The 21,550-nt window shown below is 38.6% G+C and overlaps 1 protein-coding gene across 4 annotated transcripts in view; it reads right to left on the minus strand.

Moving 5' to 3' along the window:
* LOC121008795 (protocadherin gamma-A5-like) overlaps positions 1–21,550 on the minus strand; it is a 321,828-nt gene that overhangs the window by 280,314 nt on the left and 19,964 nt on the right. Inside the window, exon 1 of one of the 4 annotated variants that reach the window (XM_040441533.1) lies at positions 1,724–4,157. The exons of the other annotated variants lie outside the window; for them this stretch is intronic. Coding sequence (XP_040297467.1) covers positions 1,724–4,141 — 2,418 coding nt within the window. The 5' untranslated portion in view covers positions 4,142–4,157. Of the gene's footprint in view, positions 1–1,723; positions 4,158–21,550 lie in introns of those variants that run through there. 4 annotated transcript variants of the gene reach the window in all.

Consider the following 21,550-nt stretch of genomic DNA (forward strand, 5'->3'; position numbering starts at 1 on the left):
ATAATAAAAACATATTAATAAGATATTAAAAATGGTTAATCTTTTCCATCTATAAAGTAACGTTTAATAGAGCAATACACCTCCTATATGTCAGTCATACTAACAGAACTCACAATAGTACAGGGAGTGCAGAATTATTAGGCAAGTTGTATTTTTGAGGATTAATTTTATTATTGAACAACAACCATGTTCTCAATGAACCCAAAAAACTCATTAATATCAAAGCTGAATATTTTTGGAAGTAGTTTTTAGTTTGTTTTTAGTTTTAGCTATTTTAGGGGGATATCTGTGTGTGCAGGTGACTATTACTGTGCATAATTATTAGGCAACTTAACAAAAAACAAATATATACCCATTTCAATTATTTATTTTTACCAGTGAAACCAATATAACATCTCAACATTCACAAATATACATTTCTGACATTCAAAAACAAAACAAAAACAAATCAGTGACCAATATAGCCACCTTTCTTTGCAAGGACACTCAAAAGCCTGCCATCCATGGATTCTGTCAGTGTTTTGATCTGTTCACCATCAACATTGCGTGCAGCAGCAACCACAGCCTCCCAGACACTGTTCAGAGAGGTGTACTGTTTTCCCTCCTTGTAAATCTCACATTTGATGATGGACCACAGGTTCTCAATGGGGTTCAGATCAGGTGAACAAGGAGGCCATGTCATTAGATTTTCTTCTTTTATACCCTTTCTTGCCAGCCACGCTGTGGAGTACTTGGACGCGTGTGATGGAGCATTGTCCTGCATGAAAATCATGTTTTTCTTGAAGGATGCAGACTTCTTCCTGTACCACTGCTTGAAGGTGTCTTCCAGAAACTGGCAGTAGGACTGGGAGTTGAGCTTGACTCCATCCTCAACCCGAAAAGGCCCCACAAGCTCATCTTTGATGATACCAGCCCAAACCAGTACTCCACCTCCACCTTGCTGGCGTCTGAGTCGGACTGGAGCTCTCTGCCCTTTACCAATCCAGCCACGGGCCCATCCATCTGGCCCATCAAGACTCACTCTCATTTCATCAGTCCATAAAACCTTAGAAAAATCAGTCTTGAGATATTTCTTGGCCCAGTCTTGACGTTTCAGCTTGTGTGTCTTGTTCAGTGGTGGTCGTCTTTCAGCCTTTCTTACCTTGGCCATGTCTCTGAGTATTGCACACCTTGTGCTTTTGGGCACTCCAGTGATGTTGCAGCTCTGAAATATGGCCAAACTGGTGGCAAGTGGCATCTTGGCATCTGCACTCTTGACTTTTCTCAGTTCATGGGCAGTTATTTTGCGCCTTGGTTTTTCCACACGCTTCTTGCGACCCTGTTGACTATTTTGAATGAAACGCTTGATTGTTCGATGATCACGCTTCAGAAGCTTTGCAATTTTAAGAGTGCTGCATCCCTCTGCAAGATATCTCACTATTTTTGACTTTTCTGAGCCTGTCAAGTCCTTCTTTTGACCCATTTTGCCAAAGGAAAGGAAGTTGCCTAATAATTATGCACACCTAATATAGGGTGTTGATGTAATTAGACCACACCCCTTCTCATTACAGAGATGCACATCACCTAATATGCTTAATTGGTAGTAGGCTTTCGAGCCTATACAGCTTGGAGTAAGACAACATGCATAAAGAGGATGATGTGGTCAAAATACTCATTTGCCTAATAATTCTGCACGCAGTGTATATGTAAAATGATGTAACAAATCTCACAGAGCCTTACTCACCTCTATAGGACTGCTTGAAGGAAAATTGTTTTGCAAGCTCTCATTCCCTAGTCCAGAATCCTCAGCATAAATGAGATTTTCTATAGGGATATCTTGATTTTGTCTCATGTAAGTAAAGTCACTTTCACCAGATTCTAAAGCCACACAGACATTGTATGAATAAGGTAGAGTCAATGTTCCATTTCCATAATGAGAAATCATTCTGGGATCAATGGGAGGATATAGGGTTGAACATAGAGGATCAAATGCTGGAAGTGGTCTAGACTTACATTTTGATATAATAACCAACATAATAGTTATTATAAACAGGAAAGAAATAAGTGCAAGGGTGATGACTAAGTATAACTGTAAATTAGACTGAGGCTCCTCATCAGGGAGTTTCTCACTAAACCTGGGAACCACCTCCTGAAAATTGTTGGCAACAATGAGTTTTATAGTAACCATAGATGAGAGAGAGGGGTGTCCGTTGTCCTTCACCATCACTACGATTTTATGATTCAGTGTATCCTTCTGTTGAAAAATACGTGATGTCCTTATTTCCCCAGTATGCTGAGTGATGACAAAATAAGATGGTTCTGATTCTTGTAGAAAATGATAAGAGAGCCAAGCATTGTGCCCAGAGTCTATGTCTATGGCAACCACCTTAGTTATTAAGGAACCAGGTTCACAATCAAAAGGCACCATTTCAAATGCTGCCATACCACTACTGTCAATTGAAGGATATAAGATTTTTGGTGTATTATCATTCTGATCCACTATATGGATAATTAATGTAGCATTGCTGTTTAGAGATGGTGATCCATTGTCCTTAGCAGTGATTTGTATAAAAAACTCAGTCTGTTTCTCATAATCAAATGATCTCTGAGTATAAAGGACTCCAGTCTCTGTATTTATAGAAAGATAGGAGGAGGATGCCTGACTTTCTGCATTATTGCTAAAAATTGAATAAATTATTTTTGCATTGTTTCCAGTATCAGGATCGGATGCTTGTATGCTGTATATAGAGGACCCTGGTAAATTATTTTCTGGTAAATAGGCATAATAGATGGATTTAGTAAACATTGGTGGATTGTCATTAACATCTGATATTTCCAGGATGATAGATCTTTTACTAGACAGTGATGGAGATCCTCTATCAGTCACCAAAATAGTGATATTATAGCTAGCTACCTTTTCTCTGTCCATGGGACCAGCAGTGACAATTCGGTAATAACTCTCAGCGGATGATATCAAACTGAAAGGTCCTTCCTCCATAAGTTTACAGTCAGTTTCTCCATTTTTTCCTGAATCTTGATCATGGACTTTAATAAGGGCTATCATTTTACCAGGGTCGGAATCTTCACTTATTGGACTAAATAATGAACTAACTGATATCTCAGGAGAATTGTCATTCTCGTCTATTACCTCTATCAATACCTTACAATGAGCCATAAGGCCTCCTCCATCTTTAGCTTGCACAGATAATTCATAATTTCTCATCACTTCAAAATCTAACTTATCATTTATTTTAATTTCTCCAGTCACAGAGTTAATACTGAATGTTCCTGTACAATGGACATTTCCTGATGTTTTGCTAAAAGAATAGGTGACCAGTCCATTCATTCCTTCATCCTTGTCCGTGGAATTCACAGTGATTATTGCAGTATTTATTGGTGTATTCTCATTTACGCTGACTTTATATACCGACTGTGTGAATATTGGGAAATTATCATTAACATCAGTAACTATTATCCGTATTAATGCAGTTCCAGATCTCATAGGTTTCCCTCCATCCATAGCTGTTAATATCAGCTCATGAAGACTCTTTGTCTCTCTATCTAATGAACTCTCAATAATTAGCTCTAGAAATATACTGCCTTCTGGATTTCTGTCTTCACGCAGTGTAAAATATTGGTTATCACTGAGCTTATATGATTGTACAGAATTAGAACCAGCATCTGGATCTTCTGCAGTTTGTAAAGCAAATCTGGTTCCTGATGAAGTTAATTCAATTGTCTCTACAGTAATTAGATCAGGGTAAAATACTGGAGAATTATCATTTATATCATAAATCTCTATTTTAATTTGGAAAATATTGAAGGGATTTTCAACCACAGCATCAAAGGTTAAGAAACAAGAATCTTCTGTCCCACACAATGTCTCTCTGTCTATCCTATCCTTAATATACATATTTCCATTATCTAGATTTACATACAAATAATTATCTGAAATATGTGATAAAATTCTCAGATTTCTAGATGAGAGCTGCTTAATATCTAATCCAAGGTCATCTGCAACATTTGCTATAACAGAGTCTTTCTTTATTTCTTCTACAATGGAATAATGAATCTGACCAGAGACTGAATGACACAGCCAAGAAAATAAGATAGACATTACTTGCCATCTGATTACTTTGCAGATCTGTGGATGAGGTTCCATGCTTGCTCCTTCTAATATCTGATATTTGTCTCTCAGATCTGTTGAATAATATTAATTATAATCCACTGGTGATGAACATGTAGAAATCCACTGTTGTCTTAAGATAACATCCAACATCAATGCATGGCATTGAGAAAATCCAGAATATGGCTATGCCTCTGCTTGCAGTTCTGTAATGTGCATGAATGATGAAAATACCAGTGGATCTCTAGCTTTGCTTTCTTATTCTTATTGGATAAACAGCGGCGCTTAGAGGTATAGGTGAAGAACTGCAGGCCAGAATTTAGTTTCATTTATTTTACTTTTTTTTTTTTGTATTTTGTGTTTAAAAAGAAACAAACTTATGAATACATCATACTATGACTTAACTATGTATCAATATTGCTATAAAACAATATGTATACAAATTTGTGTCAAAGCATATCTGAAATTAAAAAAATTAAGTTAAGATTCAAATAGGGTAAGATTAAATGTATGTATAAAAGAAAAAAGTATTTGCATGTTATAAAGTCATAGTGTACAACTATATAGTGACAACTTATGTTTTTATTAAGTGTCCAAACTAAAGGTCAAGCTAAATCAAATTAGACCTTTTTGATAGATTATAATTGTGGTTGTTTCTGGTTTTAGTGAATTTCCCTATTTCCCTCTATAATATTTCCCTTGTGAAATTAAATGATTACAAGGCATTTGTAATTGTAGTAATTCATTTATCTAATAAATTATGTATTTCAATATTACTTTAAAAGTGTTGTCCACTCCTTAAATATCTGATCACCATAGGTCTGGTGCCTGCACTCTTGCTGATAAGCTGTTTCAGAGTTTCTCCTGCAAAGGGAATTAATGCTAGAACTGCAAAACTCCATCCGTTGTATAGTGGACAGAGCTGGTTACTGTAGTGCTTTTCCCTGTAACAACAATAAGAGCAGCCCTGCAGTAATAAGCTCTGTCCACTGCACAATATAGTTTTGCAGTTCTTGCATTGATTTCCTATGCAGGAGATACTCTAAAACAGCTTATCAGCAGGGCACCAGACCCATGGCGATCAGATATTTAAGGGGTGGACAACGGTACTTGTTGATCAATAAAAACATTAATGTTGTTTTAATGAAGTTATGAAACATTTCACCTAGCTCCAGCACTTAGTTCCAGAGCCATAGCTACTCTGAAACTGATCAGATATACATGGCCTTACCTAAGGATAGGCTATAAATAGTAAAGGAGTACACAGCTCATTTTAAATTTAAAAAGTGAAATGTTTTATAATTTCATGAAAACAACCAATCATTAATGTTTTTAATTGCCACTTTCTTATTGCATGGATAAAATAATAGTTTTAACCTAATTCTTTGCAGATATTTTATACAAAATCACTTCATATGTTGTTTTGTAGTTTCATATTTTTTTAATCTTTAATTAGATTAAGATATTTGCATGTTTAGTTTAAACCTGCTTTAAAAAAGACATAGCAAACACACATGACCGATTGTTTAGTTTAGAAAAAGTGTTTTCAATTTTACAAATTGAATTTAGTTGATTTGTAGCAAGACATAAAATGTTTATCATTAAATAGCATTTAGAATTTGAAACCACAACAATTTTGGCCAATTTTTTATTGGAGAAAGGGTATTTGCTTAATATTATTTTTTTTTACTCTTCCAAAATTGTGTAAGGTAATAGACAACTAACAAAGAAAGTTTAACTCTATCCATCGTTTATCCATTCTTAACTTTCAAGGTTGATTTAGTTTATTTTATAAACCCAAACACAAGGATCTAGTGCCTATAGCTGCAATTATAACCTTAAAGGGAACCTGTCCTGTGTGTTCAAGCTATAGACAGCATGCAATAGAGTAAGCGGAGCTAAGCTGATTGATTCTTAGTTCTGTGACAAAGGATTCAGAAAAACTTATAATGTATGTATTTTATTCATGCTCATTCTGGTATTTTACGTCAAGTAGGTGGTACTACACAGGGACCAAAAGCCTTCCCTTTATGGCTTTGCATGAAGCAATAGCTTTCAAGCACTGATAGGACCGCATCCTAGACTTCAAAGCCCAGAATAAACAGGAATTTATTTGAATGAAATACAAGTTATGCTGAACCTCTTCCAACAACCTATATATCAATCAGCTTAGCTTTCCTTCCTCTATAACATGCTGCCTATAGGTTATTTAAAATTTTCATGGTCACAGGTTCCCTTTAAGTACTTCCCTAAGAAAATATTTTTGATATGGAATCGGCAGGAAAAAAGTTAAAAGAAATATGGTTGTCTTGAAAGTATTTACATAAAATACTGTATATAACACTATTCCTCTAAAAGTCTGTATTTTTATAAGAAAAACTATACAGAATAACAATAGAAAAACAAATAAGAAATAATGTACTATATATTGTATTATATTCGTTATATCCATGTTTTACTGTCACTAAGTTACCACATATTAATTTCTACCCAACAGTGGTCAATTGACTACTTCTCAAAAGTCAAGTAGGTTAGTACACCTGATTTAAACTGCCAATCTGTAAGCAAAAAACATCGGATTCCAAATCTTGGAGATTGGAAAAAAGCGATGCAAGGCAAGAACCATAGAGCTAGTGATGCCCCAAGAAAGATATATAGTTAATGGGCAGAATGACTCAAATGTCCCCAAAATTACTGTCTAATATCTATTTTTGACTACATTTTCTTTATGCTTAGCTATAACCAATATTACCAAAAAAACTAAAACACACATATATTACCATAACATATTTTATTGAATGACATCATTAAAAGATAATATGTAAATAAATAAATGTATGAATAAATATATAGCAGCAATGCTTTTAGCGCTGCGAAAAAGCAGCTCCCCAGCAGTTCATAAATAAACTAAAAAAGGGGGTACTACATTAAACCCAATAAAGTGCAATTGCATATATCATATAGTCCATGATTTGAGCGAGTAAAGTGCTACCAAACACTATGTGGCAGGAAAATTATACAAACATTATCATGTATATACAATCATCACTGCTATTAATAAAACAGAGTGAATAATAAATAATACAAATATTATATAAAAACCAATAGTAATAATTCATATAAGGTGATAAGTGCAAAAATGATGCAAAAGTGCAAGTGCCCAGTGAAAAGTGAAAATGCAGTGCGGAGTGACAAAAAATAATTATTATTATTTCTACTAATATTATTTGACCAAAATTCCTGTAACATACAAAAATATATATGTATATAAATAAATAGTCAACACCACAATATTGAATGCCAAAACCCCCAACCCACATAACACCCCAAGGTCTTGGTTCCCCGCCCAATCCATCCATGATAAATTAGTCCATCCGATTTGTCACACTCCATGCCAGCAGCCATGATTAAAGGCTTCTGTCAGCCCACTAAACCGTTTTTTTTTTTTGTTTACTAATAATCCCTACACTGCGAGCTCTGCATACATAAGTTAAATAATCATTTCTGTTCAGTAGAATTTGCTAAAAAGCGATTTTTAAAATATGCAAATTACCTTGCTACCAGCAAGTAGGGCGGCTACTTGCTGGTAGCAGCCGCATCCTCCGACCCTAATGACGCCCCCTCCGCATTGTGATTGACAGGGCCAGGGAATGGAATCGTTCTCTGCGCCTACGCCGGGTGTAGATGTGACGTCATCGGCGCAGGCGCATTGAGGATGGAGCGGCCGAGCGAGTGGCCGTCTCTCAGTGCGCCTGCGCAGATTGAAGATAGGTGCGGCGCAGGCGCCAGATTTTGAATGCTAACAGGCAGGGCCAGCAGAGAACGATTCCGTTCCCTGGCCCTGTCAATCACAATGCGGAGGGGGCGTCATTAGGGTCGGAGGATGCGGCTGCTACCAGCAAGTAGCCGCCGTACTTGCTGGTAGCAAGGTAATTTGCATATTTTAAAATTCGCTTTTTAGCAAATTCTACTGAACAGAAATGATTATTTAACTTATGTATGCATAAATCGCAGTGTATGGATTATTATTAAACAAAAAAAAAAAACGGTTTAGTGGGCTGACAGAAGCCCTTTAACGAAATACCAACTGTACGGGGCATCTAGATATTAGCTGTGTTTCTGAAATACATAAGATCATTAGATAGCAGGATAAGACATATATATAAATGAACTGTTAAAATGACCACATGAACCATTAAAAAAATTACCAGTTAAAACAACAGTCCCAAGCGTCAGCTTTGGACCCAGTACAAGAGATGGACAAAAAGCACCATGGAGCGATCAACAACCGAAAAACATCACCCACACAGACACTAGAAAGGAACTATGTGTGCAAGCAGATCTCTATTTAGATAAAAGGGGCAAAACTGATGCCCTCATTTAGACCCAAAGGAGTAATTGTATTCAACAAAAAAAAAGCTTTTTTTTTTTTTTTTTTGGCTAGTACTTTTTTCCAATTCCCTCCTCTTGGGAAACTAAAACTCGGTCAATACCCCTGACCCATAAGAGGGTACCATCTGAATCATGCCTCTCTTTGAAGTGTCTAGGCACAAGGTCTTCAACTGTGTGCTATCCTCCTCATCTTTGGCTGCCATAATAGAAAGTACATGCTCCCTGACCCTTCTTTTCAATTGTTGAGACGTCATTCCCACATAAATAAGGTCACATGGGCAGGTAGCCCAATAAATGACCCCAACCGTTGTGCCAGTAATCGGGTGTGTAATCCTAAGAACTTTATCGACTGTGGAGTTATGGAAGTGGGTTGCCCTAACCATGTTGGCGCAAGCCACGCATTTCCCACATTCTTTACTTCCCCAGGGGGTCCCTTTGCTCCCAAAAAGGCCCACCTCCTTACGAGCATATTGACTGCGGACCAATTGGTCACGCAGATTCCTAGCTCTCCTGAAGGTTATTGAAGCATGTGGGGGCACCACTTGTAACTGGGGGTCCAACATGAGAATATTCCAATACTTATTCAGGGCTGTATTTACCTCCTTCCATTTATTGTTGAATCCAGTAATAAATCTAATTTGTTGTGGATCTTGACGTGTTGATTTCTTGTGGAGGAGATTACCTCTCTTTGACAGTCATGCTCTCTTATAGGCCATCTCAATGCAACGCTTACCGTATACCGTCTCTATAAATCTTCTACGAAGATCATCAGCCTGCAATTCAAACATTTCACTGGTTTATTATTGATCCAATAACCAAGATGTGAAGAACCCGAATGTAAGAATGCATTAATGGAGGTTTCTTTTCTGTACAGATTAGTTCCAATGTGTCCTCCCAAATCCACCTGGAAGACCACATCCAATAATTCCACATTCGTGCAGGCCACCTTGAAGGTAAGTTTGATGTTTTTACTATTGTTGTTCAATAATCGACTATACCGTCCAAACTCATCCTCAGTCCCCTGCCATATAATCAGTATGTCGTCAATATATCGTCCCCAATACTGGACCTTGTTGGCCTCTGGCAGGGGATCAGCCTGGAGGATCTCCCTCTCCCACAGCCCCAGAAACAAAATTGCATATGAGGGCGCACAAGATGCCCCCATTGCGGTGCCCTGGAGCTGCAGGTAGAAGGACCCCCAAACTGAAAATTTATGAGTTAGGACATATTTGAGAAGGGTCAAAATGAAATTACACTTCTCCTCACCCATACTCGTGGTCTTTAAAAATAATTCCGTTGCCTCTAAACAATCTTGATGTTTGATGGATGTGTATAGAGATTCCACGTCGCATGTGGCAATAAGCATATCAGGTTCCAGGTGAATGCCCTCCACTTTCCTTAAGACATCCATGGTATCATTCAAATATGAGGGCAACTCCTCCACCAACGGTTGCAAGAAGTAGTCAATAAATTTACAAATTGTGTCATTCAGACCGTTCACCCTCGAGACGATGGGTCTACCAGGTGGATTCAACAAGTTCTTATGTACCTTGGGTAGAAGGTAAAAGGTAGGAATTACAGGGTAGTCAGGCAAGAGATGGGAACACTGTCTAGCAGAGATAATTCCCCCCTTAACCCCCGATTGCAGAATTAGTTCCAATTCCTGCTTAAACTGGATTAGGGGGTTGAATGTCAACTTCTTGTAGCAGTCGCCATTCTACAACTGTCTGCGGGCCTCTTTCTCATACATGGCAGTTGGCCAAATCACAATGTTCCCACCCTTGTCCGCCTGTTTGATCTAGGTCACCCCATTTTTCCATCTCCTTCAATGCTCGTCTCTCCCCCCTGGTACAATTATCCCTACCTCCGTGGTAAGAAATTTGAGATATCTCTCCCTCAACCAATTTAACAAAATAACCCACATTTGGGTACAAAGATAGCACTGGAAAATTCATGGATTTCGGAATCATAGTTTTGGAGAATTCACCATATTGTTCTACTGCTTCTTGTTCCTCCAATATTGATGCTAAAATGGCTAATGCTTCCTGTTCAGGTTTTGTAGTGCTGTCGAATTGGAGAGGTTTAAGAGAGAAATTGATGAGGCCTTTCTGGTCTGGGAAAAACAAATCAAGGTTTTCAAAACTAGAAAGTTCCAACGTGATTTGTAGGACATGAAGAGTAATAGAATCTATCGGTGGAAATATAAGACGCAGGAGGGGAGGTTACGTTCTGCATCAATGTCCTTACGGACCTCCATGGGCGAGGAGGGAAGTCTGTCCGGGAAGGACTCATGGAGATACCCAAGGAGAGACAACAAGCGCAAGATGGCGGATGTCAAACAACCTGGGGGTAAAAGATGCCAAGATTGCAGACAGCAATTGCAGGAAATTAATTTGTCTGATCGAGTCCTTATGGATGATCAACTGTCAATATTGGGGAAGGGCTTATCCTTCTCGCCTACCTGCAATTTTGACTATTCCGCTACAGTGAAGGATTTGCACCTTTTCGCCAGACGTCTCATTTTCAAAAAAAATCTTTTATCAGAAGATGGACCCCAATCTCACTACACAACCTGAACAGGAAGCATTAGCCATTTTAAAATCATTATTGGAGAAACAAGAAGCAGTAGAACAATATGGTGAGTTCCCCAAAACTATGATTCCGAAATCCATGAATTTTCCAGTGCTATCTTTGAACCCAAATGTGGGTTATTTTGTTAAATTGGTTGAGAGAGAGCTATCTCAGATTTCTTACCATGGAGGTAGGAATAATTGTACCAGGGGGGAGAGACAAGCATTGAAGGAGATGGAAAAATGGGGTGATGTAATTATCAAACAGGCGGACAAGGGTGGGAACATTGTCATTTGGCCAACTTCCATGTATGAGAAAGAGGCCCATAGACAGTTGCAGAATGGCGACTGCTACAAGAAGTTGACATTCAACCCCCTAATCAAGTTTAAGCAGGAATTGGAACTAATTCTGCAATCGGGGGTTGAGGGGGGCATTATCTCTGCTAGACAGAGTTCCCACCTCTTGCCTGACTACCCTGTAATTCCTACCCTTTATCTTCTACCCAAGGTACATAAGGACTTGCTGAATCCACCTGGTAGACCCATCGTCTTGGGGGTGAACGGTCTGAATGACACAATTTGTTAATATATTGACTACTTCTTGCAACCGTTGGTGGAGGAGTTGCCCTCATATTTGAAGGATACCATGGATATCTTAAGGAAAGTGAAGGACATTCACCTGGAACCTGATATGCTTATTGCCACATGCGACATGGAATCTCTATACACATCCATCAAACATAAAGATTGTTTAGAGGAAACAGAATTATTTTTAAAGACCACGAGTATAGGTAAAGAGGAGTGTAATTTCATTTTGACCCTTCTCGAATATGTCCTAACTCATAATTTATTTATGTTTGGGGGGTCCTTCTACCTGCAGCTTCAGGGCACCGCAATGGGGGAGTCTTGTGCGCCCTCATATGCGAATTTGTTTCTGGGGCTATGGGAGAGGGACATCCTCCAGGCTGATCCCCTGCCAGAGGCCATCAAGGTCCAGTATTGGAGACGATATATTGACGACATACTGATTATATGGCAGGGGACTGAGGATGAATTTGGACGGTATATTCGATTATTGAACAACAATAGTAAATACATTAAATTTACCTTCAAGGTGGCCCGCACGAATGTGGAATTCTTGGATGTGGTCTTCCAGGTGGATTTGGGAGGACACTGTACTAATCTGTACAGAAAAGAAACCTCCGTTAATGCATTCTTACATGCGGGTTCTTTACATCCTGGTTATTTGATCAAGCATATACCAGTGGGGCAGTTTCTGCGGGCTCGCAGGATTTGCTCATCCGATGAAATGTTTGAATTGCAGGCTGATGATCTTCGTAGAAGATTTGTAGAGACGGGATACGGTAAGCGTTGCATTGAGATGGCCTATAAGAGAGCACGACTGTCAAAGAGAGGTGATCTCCTCCACAAGAAATCAACACGTCAAGATCCACAACAAATTAGATTTATTACTGGATTCAACAATAAATGGAAGGAGGTAAATACAGCCCTGAATAAGTATTGGAATATTCTCATGTTGGACCCCCAGTTACAACAAGTGGTGCCCCCACGTGCTTCAATAACCTTCAGGAGAGCTAGGAATCTGCGTGACCAATTGGTCCACAGTCACTATGCTCGTAAGGAGGTGGGCCTTTTTGGGAGCAAAGGGGCCCCTGGGGAAGTAAAGAATGTGGGAAATGCGTGGCTTGCGCCAACATGCATAGGGAAACCCACTTCTACACAAACCCACCCACACCCAAGTCTTTAGGATTACACACACGATTACTTGCAGAACGGTTGGGGTGATTTATTGGGCTACCTGCCCATGTGACCTTATTTATGTGGGAATGACGTCTCGACAATTGAAAAGAAGGGTCAAGGAGCATGTACTTTCTATTACGGCAGCCAAAGATGAGGAGTATAGCACATAGTTGAAGACCTTGGCTAGACACTTCAAAGAGAGGCATGATTCAGATGGTACCCTCTTACGGGTCAGGGGTATTGACCGAGCATTAGTTTCCCCAAGAGGAGGGAATTGGAAAAAAAGTACTAGCCCAAAAAGAAACTAAATGGATTTTTTTGTTGAATACAATTACTCCTTTGGGTCTAAATGAGGGCATCATTTTTTCCCCATTTTATCTAAATAGAGATCTGCTTGCACACATAGTTCCTTTTTAGTGTCTGTTCTTCAGTTGTTGCTCGCTCCATGGTGATTTTTGTCCATCTCTTATACTGGGTCCAAACCTAACTCTTGGGACTGTTGTTTTAACTGCAATTTTTTTATTGGTTCATGTGGTCATTTTAACAGTTCATATATATATATATATATATATCTTATCCTGCTATCTAATGATCTTATGTATTTCAGAAACACAGCTAAGATCTAGATGCCCCGTACAGTTGGTATTTTGTTAATCATGGCTGCAGGCATGGAGTGTGACAAATCGGATGGACTCCTTTTTTAATGGATGGATTGGGCGGGGAACCAAGACCTTGGGGTGTTAAGTGGGTTGGGGTTTTTTGGCATTCAATTATGTGGTGTTGATTATTTATTTATATACATATATATAATTTGTATATTATATGAATTTTGGTCAAATAATATTAGTAGAAATAATTATCAATATTATTTTTGTCACTTCGCACTGCATGGTCACTTTTCACTGGGCACTTGCACTTTTGCATAATTTTTGCACTTATCACCTTATATGAATTATTATTATTGGTTTTTATACAATATTTGTATTATTTATTATTCACTCCGTTTTATTAATAGCATTGATGATTGTATATACATGATAATGTTTGTATAATTTTCCTGCCACATAGTGTTTGGTAACACTTTACTCGCTCAAATCATGGACTATATGATATATGCACACGCACTTTATTGGGTTTAATGTAGTACCCCCTTTTTTAGTTTATTATAGGATGTTCATGACTTTTTAATATTCGGCGACAGGCTCCCCTATTATTATGTGTGGACGTTGGGGGGTGTAGCCCTACACACTTTTATATACATAGTATTATTACCACATCTGTGATGGCAGCGAAGGACTCAGCATCTGTTTAGCTCAGCGCGTAGGGGTCTCTTTTTTTGCGCTGTTATTGTGACATTACCGGTTTCCATAGCTACAGTGCTGAGTGCTAGGCGCTGATAGAGGAGTAGCGGTAGACTCCGATCATGTGACCAGTATAATCATGTGAGCGCTCTAGGATCACGCAAGATTTTGCCGTCCATTTTTGTGAGATGGGACGGGCGGATGTGACGAGGTTTCAGATTCACATATAGTATCGCGTGACGTGAGTGCTCACATTGACCAATTACATGGGGTATTTAAGAGGATCTGGGAGGCAGGTTAGGCACGCCCCTTGAGAAAGCGGAACGAAATGCGCATTGGGGTGCGCTCGCGGCAGGTCCAGGCTTGATCTCCTCACTTAACATTAATCAGGTATTTGCTGCTATTTGACTGTATTTGAGTTAGAATATAGGCATGTGGTTTTCCATGCTGTAACCTCTTTCACCTATTGGGTTCTTGTATCCCTTGCGGTCCTACCTGTATTACTACGTTGGAGTGTACTTTCTACTTTGTTTTTTGAGGAGTCCCTTATGTCTTGTTTATGCATTATGTTAATAGCCACATAGGTTACTCCTAGGGGGGATTCTTAACCTTGTGCACTGTACCTGCTGGGGAGCTGCTTTTTCGCAGCGCTAACCGCATTGCTGCTATATATTTATTCATACATTTATTTATTTACATGTTGTCTTTTAATGATGTCATTAAATAAAATATGTTATGGTAATATATGTGTGTTTTTGTTTTTTTTGGTAACATTTTATGCTTAGCTATGTAACATACATTTAAATATAAAATCTTAATACTAAAACAGGCCAACGTCATTTATAAGGTAAATTAAAATAATAACTATATTTTTAAAGTCTTCTCATTATAAACTTTTTTTTTTACTACAGGACTGCCTGCCCATATAACATTTATTTACCTATAATTGTGTCTCTTTTTTATGAGTTGATGTCGCAAATAAATTTTATTGAGCTAAACATGTATACCCAATGATATCTATATATTGTGGGGTTTTGCTCTGGTAGACAGGATTAGTGGATGCCGTATAGAGGCAACAAGAAGTTCTTTGGATCAAACAGTTCAGTGTTTTATTCACACTTTGGGCAAGTGACAAAACAAGCAGTCATAAACAAGCAAAAAGTCACCTTGCGGTGTTGATGGTAATTCACACCATGCAGCAATTCTGCCTCAAAGAGTCCTTGAGCATAGCAGCAGCAACCTGTTTTTACGTCAAACAGGTAGCAAGCCTTCATCCAGACACAAGGCTCTGATATCTGAACACAGAGCCTCTGCCAGACTCTGGTTCCACACCCTCCAGGATCACACTTCCCAGGATCCCACTCTCCACCCTCTCTCACTCTGAGGTTTCTTATATTCTCAGGTGATTGCGGCACCTGGTATTGCCTCAGGCTTGGCAACTGATGTGGAAGATATGGAAAATCCTGACATACACCTCCCTTATCAGCCATGAGGCCTGTCACTGCCTCACAGTATTTGGGGAGGGGAAAAGAACATGCCCATGGCCATATGTGATCACAAGAAATAAATTAGCTGTTCATTCAGTTTCTTTGAAAATGATATCAAGTCTAACACCCTGTCCCCCAAGAAATTGAACTACGGTAGGAGCTAATATATGCTAGTGCAAATCTGGCAGTAGTCATGAGAATAGATATTGCCATAACCTTGACACTAACTACTAAATCTTGCTAAAAATAATATGAGACTTGCTTTGTCTCACGTCTATGACATTACACTTTGTTTATGTACAGTACATAAAAATTATTTATTGTTCCAAAATCTCATTAACAAAACTGAGTTCAGCTTCAGATTTTGGAACAATAATTTATGTGCATAAATGAAGTGTTATGTCATAGACGCGGGACGAAGCAAGTCTCATATTATTTGTAGCAAGATTTGCCAGGCCTCAGTGGGGCCCATACAGTTTAGCACACTGCGGAGGAGATATTGTAAGCAAAGTATTCAAACTAATCAGTTTCGGATAAAGCAATCCAACCTGATTTTCTCAAGCCTAATGGAGACGATATGACCTATCAGCATCTGTCTACCCACTCCACTCTATGTATTTAGTATATTTAAAAATATAGTCTAAAAATACTATGCATTTAGAAAGTTTTCAGACGACTTCACTTTTTTCACATTTTGTTATTTTGCGGCCAACAATCTGCACTCAATACCTCATAATAAGCAAGAGAAAACAGAATTTTAGAAATTAAAAAAAAAAAGAAAAACTTAAATATTGCATAGACACTACTCTATTGGTGGTCTAACAAAAAAAGAGGCTATGAGCTTTTAAAGTTCCCATCAAAAACATAATTTTATTGGATAAATTTAAACATGACAATGGGATCTAATAATTAAATCGGCAAAATAGGATTCAATAATTATGCCAACCAAAATACTAGCAGGCCGGATGTATGCAAATTCAGAGAATTGCACCATGCTCTGTAATACAACTAATACAAGGTCTGTTTTCATATAAGGCCAATTAATACATGCCAGATAACACAACAAGTATATATGTGCTGATAGTAAGTGATAACAAATGCAAGAAACTATCAACAGTGTGCTAATCAAAACCACCTTGCACCTACCCTAACAATAACATTTACCTATTGAGGTGTAATAGTGATCATCAATACAAATAAACGTTTGCTCACCCTATAGTGCGGTAGTCAATGCGCGTTTCATGTGAGGCTCGTCAGGAGAAGATTTATATGAATTATTTTACAGTGCATGGTGTAATTGTCTATATTTGTATATAGCTGCCCTGCTTTTTTTTTGGTTGGCACAATTATTGGATTCCATTTATATTGGATTGTCATTTTTGTATTTATTCAATAAAATTATGTTTTTAATGGAGAACTTTAAAAGTTCATGCCATTTGTTAGATTGTCAAAGATGAGCAAAGTTTTTCGATTCGGCTGCTTTGCCAAACTTTGTCAAAAAATGTGATTTGTTAAGAATTACTTTGTAATGCATTGCATTCCACTGTATGGAGTGGGCACAATGACATGGAATGGCGATCACGTCACCCCTGTTTCTTAACCCCTCAGATGCCACATTTCAATGCAGCATCTTAGAGTCACATTCAGGGGGTTAATCAAAGGTTAAAACAAAAATATATATATACACTCACCTTATCTATTTGATTGTGGGGAGGCCATTGCGGCCATCTTGATTGAAGAAAATGGGCTAATTATTGCATGCACTGACGTGATGATGTCACCACGACATCACGCTGGGCAGGCGTAGTGATGTCATCACTGATGACCCCGCCCAGAGCCTATACAATGGGTGCGTATGCACTCACATGACCACTACTCCCAACACCTCCGAAAGCTAGAGCTTAACATCCTAAGTGGAAAATAATTTGTTGACACAATCATCTTCTTAGTCTAATGATACACCCCATCCCAAGGTCTGTCAACTACGCAAAATGTCTTTAAGTATGTTAAAGAGGCATGTCTAGTAGTCAACTCTGAGAGACTTTTTATAAGTCATGGGGGAAAGCACTTTTATGCCTTTTTATATAATCAGACCACGATTGTAATCATTTACATATTTTTCTGAGACATAACTGCCTACCAATGTTTGCAACAATCTAACATTTCTATCTAGGCGCGTTATTAATTTACCTTGTCAATGAGTGTATTTTAGGTCTTGTTTTTAAGAAAAAAGTTGTATATCATTTTACTATCTTTTAGATACATATAAGTTAACATTAAGCTGCAGTTGTACTCCTGTCCACTATAATTTTGTCAGTTATGTCTATCCATAGAAAATACATTCCCACCACACACTCACCTGTATGGATAATTGGACATTAATGACATTTATATAAACATTCACAATTTGTGGACAATACATTTGTCCAGCACCATTTATATACATTTTTGAAAAAAACTACTTACTTTTACTGCCTTTTTTGCATTAGCCAGTTTTAAAAGCAATTTTCCTATTTCTTTTTATACTACAATCACACAATGTACTAATACAAGCATTACGAGGAAATCTAAGCTTGAACACCATGGAAAATAGTGTACCACAATATGAAAAACAGGAAAGATATATGTAAAATCCACACACATTATTTTAGAGCAAGCTGTAGGATAAACATGTTTATCATGAATACCAAATCATGAATAATATAATGCTCCCAATGCTTTATCTGACATAAACATAATGTGTCCCACCAGAGCCAAAACTGCACTACAAAGCACACAAGTACTGGCACACAAATCACACCAACCCATTTGTGACTTTAATTTAAAAATTATTTCTTAACAAGGTGGTTGCCCTCTTGAAGAATATCAAGAGATGCACTTGGGTGAGAGACCATTGCAATGCTCAGATATATACCATTTTACTACTGCATACAATGAAGTGGGAAGCTGTAAAAAAAATTCAAATGGGGTGGAATTTGAAAAAACCCCCACAATTTCACCATTTTTTATGGGGCTTTTATGGTGCTCCTATGGTGTAAACTGACCTGTTACTGTACCTTCATTCTCTGGGTCAGTATGATTACCACAATACATCACTTGTATGGTTTTACTTGCATTTTAATGCTGAAGAAACTGAAGAAATAAAAACTTTGGAAAAAAAATTATTTTCTGCATCGGCATACAAACTTTTTTTTTTGCATCCCCATTTTAACTTTTTTATAGTTATGTTTATGGAGCTATGTCATGTCTCATTTATTGGGCAGTCTTTACTTTATATTGGTAGCATTTTGGAGTGTGTTTGATTTTTTGTTCACTTTTTATTTAATTCTGTATGGCCATTTAAATTTTTTTTCCCTTTATGGCATTCACTAGAGATGAGCGAATCTTTCAAACATTCGATTTGGCCGGTTCACCAAATTTTTCAGAAAAATTTGTTTCGATCCAAATTTATTCGCTGTGGATTGCATAAAAAAACGGCTATTTCCTGGCTGCTGAGAGCCTTTATAGTGGTGTAGAACACTATGCCTTGTAGGAACACGCATAGGGAGTCTGCTTTGGTAGTGAAATAATACTGTGAGTCCGTATGACATGCGGATGACAGGCGTCACTCTTAGAATCACTGCATACTTCAGTTATTAGGGTAGTCACTGGCCAAATAACTCAAGTATGAACTCAGCCTTACAGGTCGATGTTAGTGCCAAAAAGAAGCGCACTCCTTTTACACCATCACCAGCTGATTCCATATAGATGTAATCAGAACCTGTTCTATTAAACGCGTATACAAGATGACCCCACCGGACAGTCACTGATTAATTTGCCCTTCCTCTGATCCGTAAGAACAATAACCCACAAAAACGGATCCTGTCTGTGGAGCATACACCTTCACTCGGTCAGCATTTGCTCAATAATCCATCAGTATTGCTAATGCCAAAAAAAACAGGAGTGGATTCAAAACAGAGATGACACGTGAATGGAATATTTGCATGTCTTCTGTGTTTTGTACCCACTCCTGCTTTTGGCTACCAAATCATAAGTCAGTTCTGATGGGACCATACAGGCCTTACAGCTGCTACAAAGACAGGATCCGTTGTGCGTCCCAGAAGTAAGTTCAAATAAATGATGATGTCAGCCAGGCCAAAAGGCAAAATAGTGGCCCAGTCATGAAGTGGGGAGGGTGGGAACAGCATGAGAAGTCCACAGGGTGGACCTATGACATAGTGGTGAAGTGGAAGCAGCATGAGGAGACCACAGAGTGGCCCAATGACAGGGTCTGGATTTTTCAGCAGTATGAGGAGGCCACCGAGTAGCACAATGACAAAGTCTAGAGTTGTGGCTGGTTAAGTGAGGGACACTGGATGGGTGATGTGACCGTTAATATGTTTGTTTACAATTGAATGAGCTATTATATGTGGTTCCTGGTCTACTTGAGGCACTATTGCTATGTACTTTACTAGGCTCTTTGCCTGTGTGTGAAAACCTGCTGTATCTATTTCTTTAATTTTCTGTTACTAACTTGGGGCACCATTTACACTTGTGTATTTATTTGTTTAATTACATTTGTTGCTTCCCCTATATGTATTCACATTTATCGGTCCCCTTCCCCCTGTGTCCCTATTTCATACTTGTTTTACTCCACCCAATGATGTAAGACTCCATTATAGGTGTTTTATTGTGTTGTTCTAATAAAGTATATATTTTTTGCTTACATATGGTCGCTTTTTCTTTAGTGATCTGGGTATACACATAGTGTTATAGGTTGTGGCCGCAGTATGAGGAGGCCACTGAGTGGCACAATGACAGAGTCTGGAGGTGACGACATCAGGAGAAAGCCACCAAGTGGCACAAAGACTGAGTCTGGAGGTGGCGAATGCAGCAACAGCATCATGAGAAGGCCACCGAGTGGCATAATGACAGAGTTTGTAGATGGCAGCAGTCTGATGAGGCCACCGAGTGGCACAATGACAGAGTCTAGAGGTGGCGGCAGCATCAGGAGGTTGTCATTGTTTTCATGTACTTTTTGTATATTTGTTCTTTCATATATATATTTTCCTCACACTTTGACACGTCACATGACCTCATACGACGTCATTATGTCCATACAGCAAAAGGAGTTTTTCAGTCACCCATCATTTTTACCAAAGAAAAAAAAAATTAAATAAAAAATTTCACCACAACGTCATTTGGTTCATACATCAAAAGGAGTTTTGCAGTCACCTATCAACATTGCCGAAAAAAAAACACTTTTAAAGAGTGGTACAATGACAGAGTCTGGAGGTGGTGGCTGCAGCAGCATAATGAGAAGGTCACCAAGTGGCACAATGACAGAGTCTGTAGATGGCAGCAATATAATGAGGCCACCAAGTGGCACAATTACAGAGTCTGGAGTTGGCAGCAGTATGAGGAGGACACCGAGTGGCACAATGACAGAGTCTGGAGGTGGCGGCAGCATCAGGAGGTTGTCATTGTTTTCATGTAGTTTTTGTATATTTGTTCTTTCATAATATATATTTTCCTCACACTTTCAGACATCACACAACCTCACACAATGTCATTCTGTCCATACAGCAAAAGGAGTTTTTCAGTCACCCATCATTTTTACCGGAAAAAAAACCCCACTTTGAAAGAGTGGCACAATGACAGAGTCTGTAGATGGCAGCAGTATGATGAGGCCACCAAGTGGCAAGGTGACATAGTTTGGAGGTGGCGGCAGCATCCGGAGACCACAGAGTGGCAAGGTGACATAGTGTGGAGATTGCAGCAACATGAGGAGACCACAGAGTGGCAAGGTGACATAATGCAGAAATGGCAGCAGCAGCAGCAAGATACCACAGAGTGGCAAGGTGACATAGTGTGGAGATAGCAGCAGCACGAGGAGACCACAGAATGGCAAGGTAACATAATGTGGAAATGGCAGCAGCAGGATACCACAGAGTG

Source organism: Bufo bufo, chromosome 1 (assembly GCF_905171765.1).
Source record: "Bufo bufo chromosome 1, aBufBuf1.1, whole genome shotgun sequence".
NCBI lineage: Eukaryota > Metazoa > Chordata > Amphibia > Anura > Bufonidae > Bufo > Bufo bufo.